The 26,387-nt window shown below is 29.9% G+C and overlaps 1 protein-coding gene across 1 annotated transcript in view; it reads left to right on the top strand.

Moving 5' to 3' along the window:
• The window catches only part of LOC132916801 (ATP-binding cassette sub-family G member 1), a 39,621-nt gene extending 14,270 nt beyond the window's left edge, over positions 1–25,351 (top strand). The window contains exons 2-10 of the mRNA XM_060977138.1: positions 8,059–8,475; positions 15,149–15,266; positions 18,210–18,405; positions 18,809–18,956; positions 20,551–20,790; positions 21,200–21,319; positions 21,796–22,056; positions 23,999–24,255; positions 24,748–25,351. Coding sequence (XP_060833121.1) covers positions 8,256–8,475; positions 15,149–15,266; positions 18,210–18,405; positions 18,809–18,956; positions 20,551–20,790; positions 21,200–21,319; positions 21,796–22,056; positions 23,999–24,255; positions 24,748–25,086 — 1,899 coding nt within the window. The 5' untranslated portion in view covers positions 8,059–8,255 and the 3' untranslated portion in view covers positions 25,087–25,351. The remainder of the gene's footprint in view (positions 1–8,058; positions 8,476–15,148; positions 15,267–18,209; positions 18,406–18,808; positions 18,957–20,550; positions 20,791–21,199; positions 21,320–21,795; positions 22,057–23,998; positions 24,256–24,747) is intronic.
• The last annotated feature ends 1,036 nt before the right edge of the window (positions 25,352–26,387 follow it).

The raw sequence follows: 26,387 nt of genomic DNA, 5'->3' as shown, positions 1-26,387 counted from the left end.
AAATGTAAGATTTGACAGAAAGTCAGATCCATCACCCAAGAGACAACCGTGCGTGATTTGTGAAGCACTGAATTTCCCAGGTCGATTTTACCCAATAGAATTATGCAGAAACAGAAACGGAAATGCTCAAAGGAACCCGAAACAAGTAAGTTCACTAGAATTATTTACATAAGAAAACAAAGAAGCAATAACACCAGATGAGAATGAAAAAAACTAAAACGTCCGGAGAAGTACGAATCACTGATAAAGTTTCGAGTTAGAATCAATGATCAGAAAGAGGTTGAAGGTGTCTACGATACTGGAGCCAATGCAAGCTTCATTAATCAAAAGATCATTGACCAAATAAAAGCAGACATAACAAAAGATAAGAGTATCTTCAAAACTACCAGCGGTAAGGACTTCACGAGTAGCCGGGCGAAACTCAGAAAGAAAATTAATAAAATGAAAAAAGAGAAAGGTGTTTATATAGTACGCAATGATAACTTCACATATGACCTTATCCACGGGCTAGACGCTATAAGGAAGTTCAAATTGAAACAAGACGAGAACTTGAGAGTCCAAAAAGTAGGTGACAAAGAGGAAATAATATTTAATAGAAAAGAAGAAAGAAGGAATAATCAGAGAAGAAAGATAAACGTTACCGAATACATGGAGACGGACAAGCCTATGGACAACCTTGGACACCTAAACAGCCTACAAAAAAAAAAGAGGTATGTCAACTTATAGAGAAATATAAAGATGTATTCGCCAAACACAAATTTAATGTGGAAATTAGGAAACCACAAGAGGCTTCCATTAAGCTAACTGAAAACAGATACATATAAAAAAAAATCATAGCATTCCAGATCAGAAAGAAATAGAATTCCAGATTACGAAATTACTAGAACACGATCTCATAGAGGAATCAAGTTCCCCATTTGCAGCACCGGTGACACTAGCTTTTAAAAAAGAGTCGAATCGGAGAGATAGACTGTATCAATTTCCGGGAGATAAACAAAATTGTAGTTCCGGAATCACAACCGTTCCCAAGAATAGAAGATATCACAGTCAAAGCGGGAAATTGCCATCTATTCTCAACGTTTGACATTATTTCAGCGTTTTGGTCAATTCCAATAAAAAAAGAGGACCGAAAGAAGACAGCCTTCACAACACAAAATGGACACTGACAATGGAAATGTTTATCGTTTGGACTGAAAATCTCCCCTGCTATTTTTCAATGAGTGCTTGCAAATACTCTTAGAAGGTATAGAGTAGCAGAATTTTGTAGTGACTATATTGACGACATCCTAGTCTTCTCAGGAACATTCGATCAACGTATCAAACATATAGAGCAGTTGATGATGGTTATAAGAAAAGAAGGTTTCTGGTTAAAACTGGCCAAATGTAAGTTCGCGGAAAACTCAAAAAATATCTTGGCCACATTATCGAAAAAGACGGCGTGAGGTTAGGAAAAGATAACCTAAACGCAATACGCGAATACGTCCAAGAAACAAAAAAAAAACGTGAAACAACTACTGGGAAAAATTAGTTTTTATTATAAATTCATAGAAGACGCGTGCAAACTCTTGGAACCACTCCACAGTTTACTGAAGAAAAATATGGAATTTATTTGGAATGCAGAATGTGAAAGGTCATTTAAAAAAATTCAGCAATACCTCTGTTCAAGCCCGATCCTTTAATATATGACTATAATAAAGAAGTATTTATTCATACAATGCTAGTGGAAACGGCTTAGGAGCTGTCTTAAAGCAACGTCGAGACAACGGGATGTTACACCCGGTTGCGTATTTTTCAAGAAAATTGAAGCCAACAGAGGCAAAGAAGAAGGCAATCCACCTTGAACGTCTTACTATTAAAGAGGCGATTCAGTACTGGCAACATTGGTTAATCGATAGATATTTCACTGTCCTTTCAGATCATAAACCGTTAGAATCAATGAGAATCGAAGCAAGGACCGATGAAACTTTAGGAGACCTAATGCACTACTTATCGCAGTATGACTTCAAGATCATTTACACTCCCGGAAAAGACAACATAGAGGCAGACGCATCATCCAGGAACCCCGTCTTAGAAAGTTTTGAGAATGAAGAATATGTTCTAAAAGTGGCGAATATTATAAAAAACAAGACATAATTCAAGATCAAGAAAACAAAAAAAATATTGAAAATACGAAAAACTTCGCAAAAAAATTGGAAATTTTTTTCAAATTTTTTATCAAAGGACGTCAACGTATATTCGTCTCGCGAAATTTTAGTGAACATATCACAAAGACGGTTCATGATTTCTTTGGTCACGTTGGAAGGAACCGTATATTGAAGAAAATCCGACTCTTTTACTCTTTCAAAAATATGGACCGAATAGTCGACAAATTCTGCAAACAATGCGAAATTTGCATCAAGAATAAAAGCAGAACGAGAAGACCGATCGGATTTATGTCGAAACTAGGACCATCTAAGAAACCCTTTGAAATAATGTCATTCGATACAGTCGGAGGTTTTTTTAATAACAACTCACCAAAGAAATATATGCACATTCTTATTGACCATTTTTCAAGGGCCGTTTTTATGTCCACGTCAAAAACACAAAGCTCAGACGATATCACAAAACTTATAGACTCGACGGGAGAAACCGATTCCATAAAAATTATCCTTGCAGACCGATATCCAGTAATGACATCCAAAGTTCAAGCGTACGCAAAAAGAAAAACATTAAATTAATTTTCACCTCGACAGACTGTCCATCCTCGAACGGATTGAACGAAAGGGTAAATCAAACATTAATAAACAGGATCCGATGTAAAATCAATTCAGACAAAAAAAGAGAAACTGGACAAAAATGGCAGAAGAAAGTGTGGAAGAGTACAATAATACCAGACACAGTGTCACACGATTTGCTCCAAATCATTTACTGTATGGAAAAATAATTGAAATCGTCCCTAAGGGAATAATTGAGAATAAGATAAACTTAGAAGCATTCAAAAACTCAACAAGAAATTTCGAAACTAACAAACAGAAATACGATAAAAAAAAGAAGAGAATATGAACTTAAAATTGGAGATATGGTCTTCACTCACAATGGAAACAAATTAAACAGAAACAAGTTGGAGGAAATTCGGAAAGGATCTTTCAAAATTCTGAGGATTTCAAATTTCATATACGAAGTGGATAACGGTAATCGTAAATCTGGAGGGAATTTCTTCCACTCGAGTAAACTGGTTCCTTATAGGGAAGACAATTAACGATGCAATTGTAAACACAAGGAGGGGAGGTGTAAACTTCCTAGAGTTCACGTGGCATAGGGATTATTTTTGTTTTGTATTTTTGTGATAGCACGACTTTCTTTGTTTCACGGACAGAGCGACCTTCTTTTGTTTTACGGACAATCATTTTGAGAGACGCTCATTTCCCAAACGGATGGACAGAGAGCAACATCAGAGACAGACAAGATCACAGAATAATTATTTAAAATATTGAAGATTGACGGAGAAAGATCGGTAGCTCAGGACGTTGAAAATCGATTCTTGATTTTCAGACTTCAGAATCGATCACCTGAATTATCCCGAGATTCTTACATATATATGACATATGCAGATGATATTGTGCTGATGGCTGATAGAGAAGAGGAACTAAAGGAAATGTTAAAGAGATTCGAGAAATTTTTAAAGGAAACCGAATTGGAACTGAGCACGGAAAAGACCAAAATAGTAGTTTTCGAAAAAAGAAAGAACAAGAGGAGACAATGAAAATGGAAATGGGGAGAGCGAGAATTAGAAGAGGTGGAAGAGATAAGATACCTAAGGTACATACTGCAGAAAAACGGCAGTGATGAGAAACACATACAAGACAGGAAAAAGAGAGCAACAGTAGCAGAAAACATGAAGCATGGGAGAAAGAATTTTCTAACAGGACTACAAGAAGAGGATGAAGATGTTTGGAGCACTGATAGAGAGCATGGCGCTGTTTGGAGCAGAAGTATGGGGTTGGAATATAGAAGACAAGCTGGATAGAATATAAAGAAGATATGTAAAATGGATCTTAGGTTTAAATATGACAACACCGAACTATATATTGATAGAAGAATGCAAATTAATAGAAATCAAAGAAAAAGCACTAAGAAGGGCAGCAAAGTATGAAGGGAAAACCATAGAGTCAAAAAAGGAACTAGTAAAGGAGTGCATAAAGGAAAGAGAGAGAAATTGGAGAAATGGCCAAGAAGAGAAAAGAGCAGGAAAGAGAAACAAGGAACTGGAAGAGATGAGGAATGGAGGGACACAAAGGGAAGCAAGAGAAGAACAAGGAGGGATGACAGTAGACCAAATTATAGAAGAAAGGAGAAAGAGAAAAGCAGAAGAGAGGGGGAAAAGGATAGGGAAAAGGAAGTCAAAATATAATAAATATTATAGAAAAATCGCCAAAGAAGAGTTACCAAAATACTTAGAAGGGAGGATGAAGTGGAAGGATAGAAAAATACTAGCAAGATTCAGATGTGGAAACGAGACCAAAGCAAGGGAATACTGAAAAGAAGAGGGAGAAAAAAGATACAGACTATACAAAAGGAAAGAAGAAGATCTGAGACACGTAATAAAAGAATGCGAAATAACGGGAGGCCAAAGGAAACAGAAAAAATATTAAACGACACGGGAAAAGGAATAATGGAACTGAAAGCAATAATGGAGAAGAGAAGGGCAATACAAGATGAGGAGGAACGACAATAAGGAAGCACAGCAAGGAGGCAAAAGCCCAAAAGTTGCAACAGTCTTAGAGATAGATTATACAATGGAGTGCAATATAATAGAGTGGATAAGAGAGGAGATAGATACATAAGAAAAGAGTTTAGATAGATATAGACAAGGGAAAGAGTTTAGAGTTTAGTTAGGTAGATATAAGCTATAATAGAGTTTAGTTAGGATGATAACGCCATAAGAATGAGAAAATGTAAAAAGCGTGATAGGTAAATAAATAAATAAATAAATATATATATATTAAAATATATGTTTATTATAATATATTATTATAATTATTATAATATAATTGTATTATAATATATTGTAATATAATGTATATCTTAAATAATAATAATAATATATACATAATATGTATTTTTGTGTAGTAATTGTTAAGATTTCATTAACCCTGTGACAATAAATTACGTTATATCTACAAAATCATCCGGAAAATTAAAAATACAAGACGAACGGATGGTACAAAATACATATATATATATATATATATATTTTGTTATACTTGTTTATAGGTGAATCTACAAATTAACTTAATTTATAGATTTGTATTAAGTATGTTATCTTCGAAGGTTTCTTTTAACGACTGAGTATCCGCACTCATTTCAGCTGCTCGCTCCCACCATAAACACTTCTTTCATGTGTAGGCTGGAACGTGTATGGAAGATGAAACCGATAATGACGTGTCTCGATCGCGTACAATCCCAATGAAAAGTTTTATGTTGATGACTAGACTATTGATGTTTCTGTAACTTCATGTTTTTATGAATAAAATTAATAAAATAGAATTTTAGATAAGATTATTTTATTCTTATCGAGTATTATACTTTACATATTTTATACGAGAAGCATATGGCTAAAGCATAAGTTGTTTTTATCTTTTATAGAAGAACACAATTTCATATCCTCATAAATTAAAGAATAAAATTAAACAAATGGTATTTTAATGGAGATTTGTTTCATACTGTAAATATCACACTAAGCACTATATTTTAGGTATTCTATATATATTTTTGCATATTATGTACATTCTACATATTTTTTAAGATTTTAATTTCCTATAAAACGAAGTTAAAATATTCATTTCTAAAAATAAAATTTTCGTTGAGCGAATAATCAAGAACATTTTTACGGTACTGTAGTTGGATTTTCCGTTGTATCGTGTCTAAGTTTCAATGTAATCTCAATCTTAAGTACCAACGTATTCGTAGAAGATATCTCAAGCGATTTGCGTATGCATTTGATTTATTTATACTGGTTCTATATTTTCTTCTAATGTCTTTTTTTACTTTTCTTAATGTTCAGCTTGCTAATCGTGGGGAAATCACGCAAAGATAAATATTTATTACCTTAACTATGATTGACAAGCATTTTATTGCAATTTACTAAAAAACTTATTACATGTCAACATTGGAAATGTTAATAATCAATGTCATAAAGATTATTTCTATTATTACTTTTGTCTTTACTATTTTTATATTTTATATTGTAGTTTTTATTATTATTTTTATTGTATTATTACTTAACGAAAAAAAAGATGATATGTATAGTTCGTTTTAGCGACATTACAGCGTGTTACAAATTTATGGTTAGAATTTCAATTTCAAGGAAACGTTGTATACCTTACAAACATTTTCTCAACCTTCTTATGATTTCAAGTCAGTTTGCTTATTATACACATAATATACATATTCATACGTATATACAAGTATTATGTTACCAATACCAGCGACCACTAGTTTTATAATACTTTCATTACTACATCAGATGAAATCATATTAATCTCTTAAAGCTAAATTGGTGACGTACCTTCTACAACTTTACGTAACCTCAAAGTGTAATAATATTTTCAAGGTAATATAAGTAAAATAAATTAAGTTGGGATAAAAGATCAAAATCTTTATATAGTCGTATATATTAGTAATTAAAACTATCAACCTTTAGTATATACTTTACCTAAAGAGTTCCAGTAAATAGTAAATCAGGATTATAAAGACATGACAAAAATAATTATATGCATAGCAATACGAAGATGCATAAAAATAAGCAGTTTGATTATTGTCTTTTTTATATTATTATAATAAATTAATATAGCCCATTAGGATATTGAAAGAAAAAGATAATAAGTATGTTAAAGCTTAAATTTCCATACTGGTTCTCTTACGTCTGTTTACGTTATTATGTACTTATATATGGAAGATTTAAGTATACAAAAATGTGCAGAATGTACATAATGTAGAAAAATACCTAAACTAAACCATTCATTATTACATTCAATAGACAAAACAAATGTTTACTTAGGTACTATGTAAAGAACGAAAGTGTCACAAAACTCTATTTACCGCATAACCCCTCTGGCATACTACCGGGACTGCGACATATTCGATTAGAATGACACTTTTTAGTTGTTTTTGCGTTCGCTGAATCCAAAAATGAAGGTCTTTTTTCACATAAATAAGGCACAAAAAATTTTGATCAACCTGTTAATATATAACGTCCTTATGGATTTTACCGACTCTTTTTTTATAATTTCATATTCTTAACCTGTTTTATAGCGTACTCTATAATAGATTAAATTTGGATTATCCTTTATTTTCTAGAATTCTCATGGCATTGGCTGTGCCATAACTTTGCCGCTTACCGCTTACCGCTCGATGTGAAGATGATATTATGCGGATTTTTATAATTAATACTTAAGACCTCGGTCAACCAAATGTTTATAAGGCCGAATTTTCAAAATTGTTCATTGCCATGAAAAATTTCCTCATTTTTGGTTATAACATCCTAAAGTACCTCTCAGAGCACATATTCAGCATCAAAAATTTTGTAATCCGGATACTACACTTTATCAAAAATATAGATAATTTGCAATGGATAATTACATGGATGGATAAATATCTGCAGTTTAATTATTATTGTCCGTATAGTATAGTGACTATAAAAAATATTTGCGCACTGTTGAATTTACTATATCATTTACATACTGATTAATAAGGTCCAAGTATATTAAATTATAATTGTCATATCATTTGATAATATGTACTTTCGTATAACTACAACAATTTGATACTACAATGAATTGTTTAAAAATGTTGGAAAATAAGAATATCTTTTCCAACCCTTGTATATTTAATTGTACTCCGTTGGAAACCGGTAGTTCTAGTGATCAAAGAAAAAAATACGGAATATAATTCATTAAATTTATTTGCATGTTCAGATTGGTTTTCTTATATCTGTTCACGTTATCATCTAAAAGAACGTTATTATATGTATGATGCAAATATATTAATCATACCTATGTATGTTTTGCCTTATTGCAGAAGACCACGTGGCTTAATAATGTGCGAACAGTAATCGGTTGAGAATCAAAACCATCGGGACTCGACCAATCGAAAGGGAAGGAAGAAGGACAGAATCGTTGGTGCTGTGCTAGACATGCGATTACAGAAGTGAATCGTGGTCAGAACGAACGCAGCGACACTCGTGGAAAGAAACCCCAAACGTAGTTTATCGAACGATGACCACTTCTGCCCACTGTTCTCCATCCCGATCGTCGTTAAGCTGCTGTCAGGTCGAACACAACAGCCGCGATGACGTACACGGAGTGACGGTTGCCGCGAAAGACAGTTATTTCGTAGAAGATAAATACTCTTTCCCCAGAAAGCCCGAAGTGGATCTCGCTTTTTACGACGTCCGATATAGAGTAAAAGAATGGACCATTCGACAGTTAAGACCCAGTAAGTTCACGTTATTTTTCTATTTTATTGTGAAAAACTTGGTAAATTAAATAAAATGTCTAATACGAATAGACGCGTTTTGGACATTTTAAAATTGATGTGAATTCATACATATATAGAAAAATAAATTAGATTTTGAAAGTATGTATGAAGGTATCATTCAGTATTTTAGAGTTGTTTGACGCTATTTGTTTCGTTTTATTATAAGAAACCTAATGCATAAGTTATGTACAGCCATGTATTCCGAGAAGTGAAATACTATTATTATTAAATACAAAAAATCATAAGACAAAGAGATTAATTGCAATAGATAATTTGATAGATTCAATGAGTTAACGTAATTTTTTCTATTTTATTATGAACAATCTAATAGATTAGGTCAGTAGTTCTCAATCTGTACTCCTGAGGATACACTGAAACACTTTTGTGGATATATTACAGTCAATAATTACTTACTAAAATTATTATAATTTTACAAGATTTTCTAAATGTCTATGTTTTCTCTATATTTATCGACACATGTAATTTATACAAAATTTAATGCGTCCACAAATATTTTATTTTATCCCGGTTGAAAATCACTACTCTAAAGCATCATTTTTCCCGCTACAAATTCTCCCCGAAAGAATACAAACCCACGGACGAAAGTAGATTAGTTTAGGTACGTCAAACGCGCATAGGTCTCAGCATCATGGTGATGCATGCTGCATGACTACCGGAACTCCTTGACCAGATGTCGAGCACTTTGACGTCAACAAACCAGGTTTTGTTACATTTCATTAGAATTATATCATACAATGAGCTTCGTAATTTGAATATCGAAAGGAAATAAAATTCGGAATACGAAATATCTATATAAATTGAGTCTCTTATTGTTTATTCAAGATCTAATGTTAGAATTCTAATATGTCTATTGTATTCAGTCCGAATACAATGATTTGTGTTATCCTTCATATAAAGTGAGAATAACAAACTTCTATTCTCTTCTACTATGATAATAACTTTATTGCAACGATGTCTTAATGCTTAGAATCATTCTTTATGAATATGGTAATATTAATAGATCTCTTTTTTCCTATTTATGCTTTTCTTTACTTCAGAGCGACAATAGCAACATTGATGAATATTACAGTATAGTATTATATTTATAAGATGTTAAACATTAAGAAATGATGTACATAAGCTTCCTCCGTTGTTCTTATATCTAGATTCACATCTTTTGAATATCGCCCAACTTTTTTAATACTTTGTATGGTAATTATAATAACTCATAATATGAGTGAGTTTGTATGGTAATTATAATAAACTCAGATATTTTAATCTCTTCATGAATAAATTCGCTTTTCGATAGAATTATTATACATATATTAAAGGCGATCATATTTGTCTCTGAAAATTTAACATACAAAAACTTTTATTTTACCGGTTATTTTTGGAATAGTTCACGTCATAAGTTAGTGCTCGATAATAGCTTATCCGATTGGATCGCGTTTCTCCGCTTTTTAGCGTAATAAATGTCGTCGTGACTCTGAGAGAAAGCGAAGTCGAAGTGGTCCTGAGAGTAGCAAAGAAAGTTTTGAGCGGAGAAAGTTAATGTTGGGCATTTTGGAAACATTTCGCCATTATTAGATGTTGGCAGAAAGCGTTATAATCGATCGAAAAGGAAATTCAGGTATCAAGAGGCCGCCACCATAGCCGTCAGCACATGTGTAGGAAATTATGATTGATTACAATAATTTTTAATTAATTACAATAAACGTGTAGTTGACGGTCTATGTTTATAAATAAACATTTTTTGTTGCGTAAGAATCTATGTTGAACGGGTCAAGAGTATGTATTTAGACAAGAACAGTAAATGTGAGAGTGAATATATGACATCACCTAATTCTAATTTGTTTTATTAAAAGTCGACCCAGGCTTTTACCCGCAAACACTTATCTATGTTCCAAATTTTAACTAATTTGATCTTAATCGATTTTGACTATTTTATTATTCTATTTGATTGTTCATCTTTAACATTATTTGAATCTTTTTTTTAACGTTATACTTATATTTTTGTATGTTACATTTTTCTAGTTTTATCATTTACTATACGTGTTATACAAATCATTTACTAGAATTGTTATTCATAAAAATTCAAAGGAATAAGGAAGACATATAGCATGCATAGTTAAATATAACCATAAATTCGTTTTTATTGCTCACTACTCGATGGCATGCAGGCATGTATATACGTACATACATAATATATATAGTTTGCGACGCTTGGGATGATTTCTTGGATCGTTCATTGCCTGACAAAGGAAAAGATGCGTCATCACTACTAGAGCAGAACAATTGACGACTTGAAGTTGCAAGTTTTTATCAAGTGATTTCTATGTGCGACTAATACTTGACCTTAACATTTAATCATTAAACCAGTTCTATATAGATTTGCGTTTTTTTATTTTTTTATTCCTATAATTATTCTTTAATTACTCCTATGTTTTATTGTCAGGATTAAATATTATCTAAATATCGAAGATCTCTAGGACTCTAGGACTCTAGGACAACAACAACAAAAATAAAATAATAGTATTCTGCAAATTCGGTAAACTAAACAGGGAAATGAAGCTAAAATATAATGAGAACGAATTAGAAGTGTTAAAATACTACATGTATCTAGATGTTACTTTCACGTCCTTAAGGACATTCAATAAGGCCAGTTCCTAGCAAAAGTTAAACTGCACTGTGGAAGTTCTTTGGAAACCACTCATGAAGATAAAAATATACAACTGCTTAGCAAAAATGAAAATATTCAAACTAGACGACGCAGAGAAAAGTGAAAACATAAGAAATTGGTATACACAAATGAAAAATATATTTAATATAATGGGCTATAGTAAATTATACAACCCATCAGCAAAGAGGGAACTTGCCAAACATCCTAAAGAAGATCAAGGAGAAGTATATTCTAGAGAACAAACGTAGTATCTTAAATTTCAGTTATAATCCGAAGTACAAAAGTATCAAGAATTTGCAGGCATATAAATGTGAAGATTACATATATTCAATTTCAACTGCCAATAAACATGATAAGAAACATAGCGCAGCTCAGATTAGCTGGAAATGAAGAAACTCATTTAAGTAACAAAAACGACATATTCCGTAAGATTAGAGACATGGTGCAACGTATCATATGCAATAATTATGAACTTGAAACCAAAGAACATATATTGTCCATAACATAAATGTCCATGAACATAAATGTCCAAGGAATCAGCGTACAAATTGCATATTACAACGGAATACTCTGAGACACTGTGAATAACAAAAAAAAAAAAAGCGGAAATAGTATATTATTTTAAATAATGTTGAAAATAGAAGTCTTTTATTTAAACTATTAGTTTTAAGAATGCTTAAAATATAAGAGTAACAAATAAGAAAAATCTCTGTATTTACCGAGACAGAATCGTAATAAACGACTATTATTATTATTTATTATTATTAAATTCGATGTAATATGCGGTTGATGTGGCATTAAATAATAGAAATAAGATAAAAGAACACAGAATGAATGATAATAAATGTTTTAAATATTACAATTCTTTATTATACGCTTGCCCGTACTAGGAATAATGAATTCGATTTCCGTTTAAAAATTGATAAATGCGAAACGACAGAATATAGATGACAACAGCGCATGCATTTTATATGACGAAGTTCAATATGTTCCGAGAAAAACCTGTTCAATAGAGTATTGTTTTTTCTTTTTTTTTGTCTTTGCATATCTCATCAATATGAATGTCTGCGATGAACACTATGCATTTATACGTGTTTTTACTAATTTTATGATTTATGTGTGCATATAAATGACAAAATATATAATGAAAAATTATTATATTATATAATATAATATGCAATATACATATATAATATGTAGTAAAAATATATTTAGTATAGTAAACTATAGTAGTTATTATAGCATAACTATATAGGCTTTATATTAATGTGAACTGTTTATTTATAAACAATTTATAATTTAAATCTTCAAATATTCGTTCGTTTTAATCAATTGAAATTTCGTTAATAAATGAAACTGCAAGAACGTTTATTTTGAAATTGATGTAAGCCGCTTTTCTGTAATCTGTACTCTGACCAACCAGTCGACGTACCTAATCAAAAATAAATGATAGCGAATATAATTCTAATCTCTGTATACAACATGATATTGCATGTACGGATGTGAACAACTTGTTTAAATACGATTAGATATACTCGTAAATAATTAATATATTTATTAATTTATTATTAATTTTATTAAATTAAATTGTTATAATTAAATGTATGTATACGCTTAAAGCATTATTAAATTAATAATAGCTTTATATTTATATCGGTTCGTGTCGAAGTACAAATTTAAAATTCAAGAAAGTATTACGTATTCTTGTTATCTTGCTTTCTTATCTCAATGGATAACTTCGCGTTAACGTTAGAATCTGATAGTGATACAGGTATATTTAGTGCAGTCGTTTACTGTAAAGAAAATTCGTTTATTTGTTGATTCCATCAAAAAATGATTGAAATAAGATTTATTGTATTCGAAAGACCTGATCAGGTGAATATAGTTCCATTCTTTTGTTATACTATATATACTATATATATATTATAATAATTAATTATATGTTATAGTAATATATAATATATATAATATAATAACTAATATATATTATTATAATATAACTAATTATATATTATAATATATTATAAAATTAAATATATATATTATACTATATATATTTTTTATACCGTATATTTTCTCATAACATTGCATACACATTTATAATTTGTCAAATTTAATGCATGATAGATAAAAACAACATAAATGCAAGAATATCGCTTCGCGTCTTTTCGTGTTTTACTTTCTTGTAGAGAATATCTATTTAGATTGACTAATGTTATAAAAAATATATGGTTCCATTTAAAAAACTTAAGGTCACCTTAATATCTCAAAAATATAAAGTATGTGTTAAAAAGTCGAACTATATTCACCTGATTATCCCCTCGAATGCAATAAATTTTATTTCAAATACCTTTTGATGTAGTTAATAAGTAATGAGTTATCTCAGGTGGTAATTCTTACTGCCTCATCCTGTATATACGACTATAATATACTATAGTAATATATATCATAGAACTATATACTATATGCTAGATATATGCTAGATATATACTATATATACTAGAAATATATATGTAATACAGTAACTTTATACTTATATTTTAATATCATGTCGTTATTACAAAAGCTTACAATTATTTATATTACTAAAGAAGCAAATATGTACATATTTGTCCTACACAAAAATGCACTCTGTTATGGAAATGTACGACTTAGTGCAAAGTCATCGATTATTTGTGTCGTTAATTCCATTTTCATTATTGTCATCTTTTGTTGTTCGTTTTGACATGACATTTATATTTGTTTATACGAATAAATATTCCACATAGATAAATACAAGAACAAAATTTTTCTCATTTATTAATGCAACGCAAATTAAATGACATAGAAAATTCAATCTTAAATGTTATGCATTAATAGAATTTACTATAAGATCATTTTATAGATTTGATAGATTAATACTATTCATAAAAGACTAATTAATATTGCATTTCAACCAATTTTGACAAAAAATTGGTACGATGAATCAAACAGGATTAAAATATGACAAATTTGAATATGTTAACAAAGAATCGTTTTCTGCATCACTGATCCATGTCGTTGACTACTATGGTTTCTCAGAATGTGCGAACCAATTATTTTTGTGAAATTGGAGTCTCTTAAAAGAGCAAATATTTTTCAAGGAGAAATTCTGTTAAAAATATTGACACAAAAAGACCGTGTTAAATAATTTAAGTACAATTGCTTCTGATAATAGAGCGAGGATTAATAAGAGGAAATGCTTCGAATAGATATTATAGATAAATAATCTGAAGATAAATCGTAATAACAATTCATTGGTGTCCCCGTGTTTTAGTTCGTTAATTTAACATTTGATGGAAGCCGTTGAAGCTCATACTATTTTGTCGTTCGTTGACTCTTCTTCAGTAAAAATTTAAAAACTTTCTTTGGTAGAGCTAATTTGAACCTTTCTAAAATAAAACAATTTAAGATTTATTATTTGTTACTAAGAATTGAAAATTTCACAATTGCTATAATACAACTATTTAAATTCAAGGATAGTATACAGATATCTGTTTTTTATGTATGTTTAAAAAATTAATCATATTTTAAGAAACAAAGATTAGGGAATATAAAGAATAGAAACAGTTTTTACATTTTCTTATTGAAAAAATCCTATTAATCATTGTTATGATTATTAATTTGTGATCTATCTTTAAAGCAGAATGCAACAAAATTCTACTTTGAAAATAGAGATTATAGAATGTAGGCAATATAATGCAGAGAATAAAGAAAAATGTTCCGTTTCCTTAGTATAGAATGCGAAGAAATTCTACCTTACAAATAGAGATTAGGAAATATAGAAAACATAATTATAGGGAATAAAACTAGTTTTTCCTTTCTCTTATAGCAGGAAGCAAAGAAATACTACTTTAACAAATACAGACTACATGTACAATGTAGACAGTATAAAATAGAGAGTGAAAACAATTTTTCCTTTTTTAATTGCAGAATCCAAAGAAATTCTTCATGGTATCAGTGGGGAATTCAAAGCTGGCGAACTAGTCGCCATAATGGGGCCTTCTGGGGCCGGGAAGTCGACTTTGTTGAACGTCTTAGCCGGCTATACGTGAGTATTTATTAGCCTAAGCCAAGGACACTAAGAACATGATTTAGCGGCTTCTAGTTATCGGTACACTTGAACGTGAACGTACTGCGTATATACTGTTCTTTACTACTTTAATATTCGTATCACGAGTTTCAATATTCATGCACACTGCTTTTTATGCTTTAACGATTATTGAATTTTCGCATGCAAAAAAGATTTTTAATGTTTTAAAGAGATATTTATTTTTATTATTATTATTATTCATTTATCTTATTTAATTTCAATTTCATCAGTCTAGAGATAAATTTCGCTTACAATTCTTTTCATTTATCCTTCCATACTTATAATATCTGCCCTATTATCGTTTCTTAATTAACTAATTACTTCCTTACTTAATCAAGAATCGTTTAATATATAATTAGAATACAATTAGCATACCAGTCAGAATCTCCTCACATTCTGTCCAAACTTGAAATACTTTTTGAAGTTAAAAAATTGGGTCGAAACTGACTGAAAGAACGCAGCACGATCAAAAAGATCGTTATCTTTTATACTATAAGGAATCTATTAATGAAACATATTATATATTATATTATTATTATATTATTATTTATCTATTGATAAAATATATTATATTAAATTATCATAATATGACAGTGAAGTACAATTACAATTTAACTCACATATTGCATTCGCTTTTTAGATGATTCATTCATTCGAACACGAATTCACTATATATCATAGAACACGTAGTTACTCATGGAGGTATTTAAACATCTGTTATAAAAACTTATGTATTATGTGTTGCATTGAATTCTCTTTTTTCTAAGTTATGATTCAGATATTTAAACTAACACATCTAGACGACATAAATATATCAAAGAGGGTAAAGATTTACAAAAAAGAAGGCACCTTTGTTTTCGCTGATTTTGAAATGTGTTGTAAAGCTCAATATTTTAAATAACTTTCCTATATATATCTAACCTATACATATAATCGGCAGTCGGCGTTAGTTTTCCAGTTATACGCAAAAATATCCCTCTGGTAGATTTCAATTTTCAAGCTGAATTGGGTTAGTATGGTTATTGGCTGCAACAGCAGCAATGTTTTGTTATGTCCACCCTCTCATCTCGTTGGACACACCATATTAACATTAACCCGGTCTCCACGCCATGAGGTAACCGACCAGCATTGTTATATATTCATATTATATATTCATGATTATATAAACAAGTCTCGACAGTAATATGTCAAGAGCATAGAAGAAATCGTTCGAAAATTAAGTCGTGAAAAATCAACATGGAAGAGTAGAAAGGTCTCGTTACGCATGCGCAACAAGCTATAAATGCTTAAATAGAGAGACACTCTACTCATCTTTGTCTTTCTCATAGAGCGTGAACTTTGTTATCTTCCTTGTTGGTTTTTTCATGACCCAATTTTCAGATGATTTTCCATAGCGAGTATCGAGACCTGTTTATATAATTAAGTGCGGCGAGATATTTTTGTATGCAATTCAAAAATCAAGGTTGGCTGCTGATTATATATATAGAAAAAAGTTGTTCAAAATGTTGAAATCTACAATGTATTTCAAAATCGAAATCGAAGATGACCTTTTTAGTGAATATTTACCCCCAAATGTACAAAATATACATTAACTAATTGTAAGTAAAGCTTATGTTTTTAGAAATCCTTCTGTCAGCATAATTCTCTGTAGAAGTACTTACATATTTAAAGATGTCAATAATAATGGGTATTACATTATGATTTCCACGAGTAATTGCTAATACGTTTCTTTAGAATCTGATTCTACTAGAATAAATACTAGGAAGTTGCAATTATATGTTAAATTGTACTGTGTACAACGTTGTGAACTATACGTGACGATCATCGAAATCGACGATGACTATTTTAATTAATTTCTGGAACAGGAGGAAGTATCGTCTTGGAAATTTACTTTCCAGAATGCCGTTCGTATTAATGATTACTATATAATGCATTAAGGATAATTAATGAGTCATGAATAATTACAAATAGATTGAGCTAATATAGAATCAAATAGAAAAGGAAATTGAAAAACTAATTTAGATAAGGAATTAGTTATGAAAGTGAAGTATTAACAGATAAAAAATTAATGAACTAACTAATCATAAAATTAAGTAACATAATTTATAGATTAATCATTGTTTTTATTACTAATTAAGATTAATCTACAGAAAATAATCTAAACTAAAATTAATCTAAAACAAATCTTAAAATTAAAACTTATTAATTACCTACTAAGAAAATATTTATTTTAAGAATAATTAATAGTAATAGAAGTAGATTTGCGTTTTCTTTATTCAGTATATCAATTACTATAAATATGTAAATTTACCATTCTTTTTTCTTTAGATATTTTAAATAAACATTTATCCTGAGGAAAATATTGATCGTTTATGCATCTCATAAACGAATGGAAAATTAAATAAAAGGTAGTTTTTAACGGGAGAATGGGATTTTCCAGTATATATTTTGAAATATTAACATTTTTTCATTTATAAAAAAGAAACATGGTCTAAAGAACAGTAAATATTATCTGAATGCAGTTAGATTGCGCAGCACGTGATCCGGACTGAGGTTAAATGTTGGTCGATTCAATAGTTTATTATACAAAGAAAATCCTTGCAATGAGCTAAAAACGATCATTGAATATTTTACACATGAATGCAATATTATGAGCTTTTTTTACCAAAATTGATATTTGAATTTATAATTAAATAAATATCAATTTTATTCAGTTTGTAAATTTTTATTAATTATATATTTCAAGAATATTGATCATACTAAAATATCCAATACTATTCTAGGATATTCTCTTAAAAATTAAATAATCATTAAGTATCTAATTAAATAATTATATTATCATAAAAATTAAATAATATTAACAATACGATTGAATTAATTAGGAACAAAACGGTGTTTCAGAGTGAAAGGCGTTCGAGGAAAGATTCTAGTAAATGGAAAAGTTAGGGTACCGTACAGTGAGAGATGGAAGAGAACATCATGCTACATACAACAGGAATCCTTAATGAGAACAAGAATCACCGTAGGAGAAGCCATGACATTAGCTGCACACTTAAAACTTGGCTACAGTATAAATTCAGCCTATAAACACACTCAAGTTCGTAACCTGCTATACAATTCTAAACTACATACTTAAAATCAATTTCAAATGTTCTCCATTATTTAACAACAAAATAATTTACTTGAAAATTGTGTAATAGAAAAATGTAAAACTCCTACAAAATTATGAATGATTAAAAACACATCATAAAGTCTTACAATTGCTACAAGTATTTCTAGAAATTTTTGAAATTACATTTTTGAATAAAAATTTCTAATTTAACAAAATACTGATACTGTTTTATATTATTAAAGCTTTAAAAATCTCAAAAAATTTTCATGTAGTTGAAAAAATTAATGATATAAAAATACCTTAATTTAATATTAAATTCAATTTACGCAATGTGGATTAATGTGACAATAGTACATGTAATAAAGGGTAATGTATTTTTTGTTATCAGGTTTTGGAACTCTTAGAAATGTTAGGATTGAGCCATTGCTATGACACCCTTTGTGGAAAGTTGTCCGGCGGACAGAAAAAGAGACTTGACGTCGCTCTGGAGCTTTTAAGTAATCCTTCAGTATTATTCCTCGACGAGCCAACAACCGGTAATTACGAAATATTCCTGCACCAACACTAAGCATTAGACGTTGCGTTTAAGATGTTTTTCGAATTTTGCCTTTTACGTAATGCTATCAAGATCATGGTTATAGATATCAAAGAAGGATGGTGCTATTGAGAAATAAATTGGAACTAGACACATATAAATTTATTTTACAATTTCTTAATTCTACATCATCGTGTATTACACATGTAGAATGTTGAAAAACTTTTAATATTATTTGAATAAAAATTTCGAATTTAAAATTACAAAAGTTTACAAAATATGATATTAAGAAAAATTGTTTAATCGAAGTTTCTTTATGGTACCAAACATCTTTGTCTATCAATAGCTTTTTAATGGATCTTAGCTATAGATTCGAATTTGTGTTGTTTTAATGGTTTTAATATCAGTCGCAAATGGCACATTTACGATAGAAAGCAACCGGTAACGACGAACGTATTTGTTTGAGACAACACTGATAGTCAATTGCTACTAGTTGAATCCATTATAGGTCGTATCATAGAATGCTTGGAACGTTTCATCCTACAAGGTCTCTAATGGTGCGATACAGACGCTTTGCAATAACAAATACAATTTACTATACACGATTCTCATCCATCATTCTATTCTAATTCTACATAAATATTGATATATTAATTGTTAATTTTAAGATAATTCTAATAAAGAAATATAGATTAAAAAGTTGAGTAACTTAAATTATAGAAAGTATAAGTAAACTAATAATTTGTATATGTATATTATGCAATAGTATAATAGATTCTTTATGTTGTGGATACAAAATATAAAAATCTCTTATCGGAGTAGGCGGTGCAGCATTTTGTAATGACTAATTTCAGTTAGTTGCGTCATTGCCGCTGATGCATGTTACAAAGCACAACAGCATTTCCGGGTATCACCAGTTCATGTATCTTAGAAACATGTAAAAATTATTTTTATAATTTAGCGATATTTCGACATATTAGTGACATACTGATATTTATCGAACATAATTATTTAGACGTTATGGTAATAATCCATAATATACATAATTAGATTTCGGATTTATGCAACTATGCATATAAATATATAAAAATACACAGAATGTGTATACGAAAATATATAAAATCTCTATGTAAGTTCAATTTTTTTTTTTTTTTTTTTTTTTTAAGTTACGACCATAAAAATATAAAACTGCATAAATATCCGCAGTCTATACATAACGAAGTCTCAAATTATCTTTAAGTCCTAGAGTTTTAATACTGAATTATGAAAGAAGACAGATACATAACATGTTTCAGGAATACTTATTCTTAATACTTATATCTTCAGCATTTCAATTAGTTTTACAATTTTTATCAGTAGACAATGCATATGTTTATGTTATATATAATATAAATATTATATATTATTTATTAATTTATGGGTGTATCCAAAGTTCTGTATTACCTAAGTTGTAGTCACAAAGATATAAAATTGCACAAACGTTTGCAGTCTACTTATAACATAAAAATTATTTAAAGATTTTATACAAATAAGCCTTAAATTTTTAAAACAATTGAAATTCTAAAAAAATTCAAAAGTTTTTTTTGCAATTTTAGGTTTGGATTCGTCTTCGTGCAGCCAGTGCGTCGCACTGTTGAAGCGTCTTGCTAAAATAGAAAGGCGTACGATAATATGCACGATACACCAACCAAGTGCGTTGCTCCTAGAGATGTTTGATGCCATTTACGCGGTTGCCGGTGGATATTGCATATATAGGGGGTCGGTTAAATCTTTGTTGCCTCATATGTCCTCGATTGGTATTGATTGCCCGCCTTACCACAACCCAGCTGACTTTCGTACGTACAGCGGCATTCCTTTCGGGTCATTTCCATGCTTACAGTCGAACTAGACTGTATAAAATGTACACTCTGTTCAAGGTCATCGAAGAAAAGTCCATCACTATATTATGAAAATTCATATGTCAACAGATGACATTATGTATCTCTTTTTTTATTAATTATTGATGTTATTATCATGTTTATTTCTCTTTTTACAATTTTGATATTTTATTATTTACTTTATTTTTCACCTTTTTAAATAAATATTTACCTGTTATTTCTGTAATATCTCTAACATTTTACATAATGAATTCTGATAATATATGTACTGAGAATCCTCTTGACCTTGAATAGACGTTAGTCATTCACAATTTTACAATTTTATAATAAAATTATAATACAACTGTGCACACGTTTATTGTTACAGTTCTAGAAGTAGCGATCGGAGATTACGGTGTTACTGTGGACAAATTAGCAGCTGCTGTGGAAACACTGTCTAAAGATGACAATAAGGCCGTTACTTACGCGATGAAATCACAGTTAGAAGGTAGTTGTATAAGGAAATTCCATACTCACCTATATCTTTTTATATTCTCATATTTTCCACTTATTATAACTGTACATATCTATGAAGTTTCTTATACTATAACTGTACATATGTATGAAAGTTAACTCACTCAGAGCAAACATTGAGTTAACACAATATTTTATTCAAGTACTTTTCAGTCAATTTACATTACATATCTAATTCTTTCTTTCTTACATTGTGGTTATGAAAGGGAATTCTAAAAATTTGTGTAGTAGTTTTTCGTCGATATATATCTCTTCCAAGAAACTTAGATTCTATAATAGTATGAAATTATTTAAATATTTATAACATTGGAATCACAAGAAATTGAATTATAATATTTATAATATTATGATTGCTTGGTCCTTAATCAATGTCTATTCGTGACCCCATAATTCGTTCAATTTTACAGCCCCTCCGATTTATTACATTATTACGTCGTTTTGTTAACATAGAAAGCGAAACTGAACCACCAAAACCTGCAGGATTCATCGCACAATGTTACCTACTTTATAAGAGACAATTACTTTCCCTCAAAAGAGACCACACATTATTGGTAGTACGATTGTTGTGTCACTTGTTAATTGGAGTAATCTTCGGCTATCTGTACATGGGAAGCGGTTACAGAGCGAACGGTGTCCTTGCTAATTACGTTTACCTGTACGGGTCGTTGCTACTACTCGTTTACACGGGTAAAATGGCCGTCACACTTGCCTGTAAGTATTCACTACATTGAATTACTATTTTCAACTTTTATTATTATTAAAATTTTAAATTTGACAGAGAATCTTCAAGTGTTTCATTCTTTTTACTGAAATAAAGCCTAGGTTTCAGGTCCTAAAGTCAAATTTCTTCAGTTGTGCTCATAAATATATGAATTTCCATATGAACATTTTACTTATAAAATTTATATTAAGTAAGTATATGATGCACTAAGATCTATATATGCATAATACAATAGTGGGATTAAGAACTAGGAAACTTTCTCCCCTAAACTACCTACCAATCTCTTTCTCAAGAGCCGTTTCTCTATGTTTTTTTTTTAAATCAATGATCAATAGCTATACTAATTTGTATATATTAAGTACTTTGTTTCTTTCCTTTTTCTCAAAATACCTGTTATTTCATTTCCATATATATAACAGTTTTTTTTTTAAATTTGCCCGTTGCATATTTAACAATTAGATGATATATTTTATGAACGCCGACATCGTAAAAAATGTAACACTAATGTTTTTTCTCTTGAAAGATTAGTATAGTATGTATAACTGAACTTTATAAAATTGTAACTTCACTTTTCTCATTAACTGAAATATTTAGAGGAACCAAATTCTGAAGTTACTCAATTTTTTCCTAATATTAATTATGATTTTTTGGAGAATTTAAAAATTATATTTAACTTGGCTATTTATTAAGAATTATCTATTAACATTTCAGTTATGAAGGAGAGGGTATAATTTAATTATTATTAAATATATTATTAGATTACTAGATACTATAATAACGTTAACTCTTTGCACTCGTATGTCGAATGTGACTCGACATCAGTTTTTATCTCAGAAGCTCCTTTGTCGAGTCCCACTCGACATTCTTTCAGTCCCACCTTTTTTTTGTGAAAGAAAAGTAGGATTGCATCCTGGAAATTGTTTCAAGATATATCATACACTTAAAAATTACAAAATACAACAATAGTGTAAATAAAACTGCTATTTAGGTGAATTTGTTTCTTCCTTTATTTATTTAAATTGTTTTATTTTTTAGTTAAATTAAATTTCAAATAAAACACTTAAAAGTGTTGGGAGCTGCTGCTAACGAAATTAAAATAAAATTCGGAGTGCAAAGAGCTAAATAATTATTAAAAGGAAGTTACATAGTAACGAAGAAGGATAGCGCAGTCTAGTTTTCACGGTTTGATCCTTCCTTTACATTGCTATAATTTCGCGCCATCAATGTTGGGAAATGTAGGTCAAGGAAGCATGGTGTACGATCATATCTTAGACTAAGTCGCAAGTCGCTATGCACAGGAGAGCTAACAGTATCTCTAGTGGCCATTCACTCCCATCGGCTATATGTATCTTTTTTGCTTGTTAAGTTACCGGTCATGTCGACATTCCTGTTTTACCAACATATACTTTATCTTCTTGCTTATTTGAATTGTAGTCATAAATGGTTACCATTGTCCTAGTCTAATCAATTTATATGCTTCCTTCTTCTTCGTTTATTTTTTCTTTGTCCTTTTTTTCAGAAGACGTTTCAAGATAGATTCGATCTAAACTACAATATCTGAAAGTGAAAATAATCTCTATAACGATAAAAAATATCCAAAAACGATGCAATAAAAGCATCAAAATAAATTGCTATCTGATTTGAATTTTGAAGTTCAATCTTGATTAGAGACTAATTCAATTTAGAATAATTATAACAAGTATCATACATAAAATATAACATCATAACATGTACATAATGTACAAAATTATTCAAACTAGAATACTCGTTATAATATCTAGGATGTGAAACATATTTTGGCATAGATTCAATCTTTTTAGTTGCGTTTGTAAAAAATATAATCAAAGTAATTATAATTTAAATTTGTATTTAAGACTTGCATATATGTACTCAAAGTATGATATGAATTTATAGTGTTTGAATTACTTTTAGTTCCACAAGAAATGCGGATACTCAGCAGGGAACACTTTAATCGGTGGTATGGGCTAGCACCGTATTATATCAGTCTGCTGCTCGTCGAAATACCGTTCCAAGCAGCTTGTGCAGCGACCTATTTGACTGTGAGTTACTGGTTAACAGGACAACCCGTAGAAACTCCTCGCATAATTTCTTTCATGGTTGTCAGCATAGCCGCTAGTTTAACAGCTCAAGCATGGGGTTTTTTTATTGGCGCGACCACGCCAGTGAAGGTGTGTATTATTATAATGGTCATATGAAATATTTTATTAATATGACAATAGCCATATAAGATGTTCTAAAATATTTAATTGATTTTGCTAATGCTTTTGTCGTTTGTTTGGAACTACATTACACATAAATAATTCATGAGGAATAAAAGGGCTCTTTTTTTCTTATGCAGTATATGGACGTTATGCGAACATAAATGGCTTGAATCAAAAACTATCGATTTTTCAAAGCTTGTTAAAATATAGTTCCTACAATGTACGATGTATTGAATTTAATTAATTCGTCACGCAATATTAATCTTTACAATAATATCCTGAAATATTGAGGAGTGCTATTATTGAATAAATACTATGAGAAAAGGAAATCTTTATTGATAGCTTATGCATCGTTTTATTATGCAAATTTCTCAATATTTCTGAAAACCAAAGTAAAAGATATAAGAGGTATTCTTTTTAAAAAGAGAATTTTAATATTCAATCTTTTTCTGTTCCTAGATCGCGGTATTCGCAGGACCCATAATTGCAGTGTTATTTTCCGTATTCGGGTTCTGTATTCGTTACATGGATACGCCACAGATGTTCCGATGGATGTTTCATATATCGTACTTTCGCGCTAGTTTCCACAGCCTGTTACACACTGTCTACGGTTTCGATCGGATGGACTTGAAATGTGACGACTTCTATTGTCATTATAAAAAACCAACACAATTCCTTAAAGAGATGGAGATAGTCGACATAAGCGTCGCGAACAATCTTATTTTAATTATTGGTATCGGCGTCTTAATGCATTTATTAACTGCCAGTGCTCTCTGGTGCAAACTTAACAGAAGATAAGAACTACTTATTTTCTATTTTTGGTAATTCAATATCGTTATCAGCCGATTATATGCGATCTTCTTTATCATAGAAGATAACGCTAAAAGAGTTCCTCCAGGACCTTGTAGGAACGGATTGAAAAACGTTGAATTTTTTGTATCAAGAACAAGGCTTTTCTTCATAGAGAAATTTTATGAAAGACATCTGTTAAATGAACGAAAGTTCCGAAATTTATTTCTACAAAGAACTATGGAAATTATCTATTAAATGTTTATAAAGTAAATCATTTTGCATTGTACTTATGAACTATAGAAAAATTTTATTGAAATCTTAACATTTGAAAACTTGTAAAAATTATGGATTAGTTGTCGATGGCAATGTATGAATTTAATCGTACTATTAGCAAGTAGAGTTTCTGGATATAGATGTATCGCTACACGTTATTCAATAATTCTTACGTTACTACATGATTGCCGGGATTATTACCTTATTGTACGTCTTTTTTATCGGATCTCTTATATCAGAGACTTTCGTAAGAGATGAGTCACGAAAGCTTTAAAATGTACTGTAGTCTCAAATATCTTTAAGAGTTACATAAATGTAATGTAGGATGCACATAATAGTTAAGAAAAAATTCTATTTTTTTATCACGTTTTCATATATTACAATGTTATCAATAGTCTAATGGTATTGATAATTAGATTGCAGAATTTTATGCGTTCATACAGAACTTAAAGATGCGAAATATATACATAATATATAAAAATACATAAATATTTAAAATAAAGTACTCACCGTATTCTTCAGTAGATGAAATAAATTATATAGATTCTATTTCTTGTATTTATAAAAATATAAATTTGCATAAAAACTCGAGATCTATTGATGATAGTATTTTAAGTCATTCAATATACCACTTATATGCTACGATTAAAAATAAAATCGACGGTCTATGTTAGGTGTAATTACTGCACTGTTTACGATACGATTAATTTGAAAAATTAATCGAGAATCAATCAAGTTATCAATTTGAAACATTGAAAGTGATATTGGAATAAATTAAGCATTTGGTTATACTAAAAGTATATGACATTATAGAAATTATAATATTAAGATTAGGGCATTGTTTATATCATTTTCCAGTCAGTAGGCGATGGTTTCAAAAAGTTATCGTATGCTTATTTTGCTTATAGCAGACTAGAAAAATTGTTGGATTAATTCCTGAGAAAAGGTCACGTCTTTTTTTCTATTTTTATTATAACAGATCTAACTATTTTCTGTGATATATTTGTTAGACATTTCCATAATTTTACATAAAT

The sequence above is a fragment of the Bombus pascuorum genome, chromosome 2 (assembly GCF_905332965.1).
Source record: "Bombus pascuorum chromosome 2, iyBomPasc1.1, whole genome shotgun sequence".
Classification (NCBI taxonomy): domain Eukaryota; kingdom Metazoa; phylum Arthropoda; class Insecta; order Hymenoptera; family Apidae; genus Bombus; species Bombus pascuorum.
The sequence above is the reverse complement of the archived record's forward strand: the minus strand, read 5'-3'. Positions and strand labels throughout refer to the sequence as shown.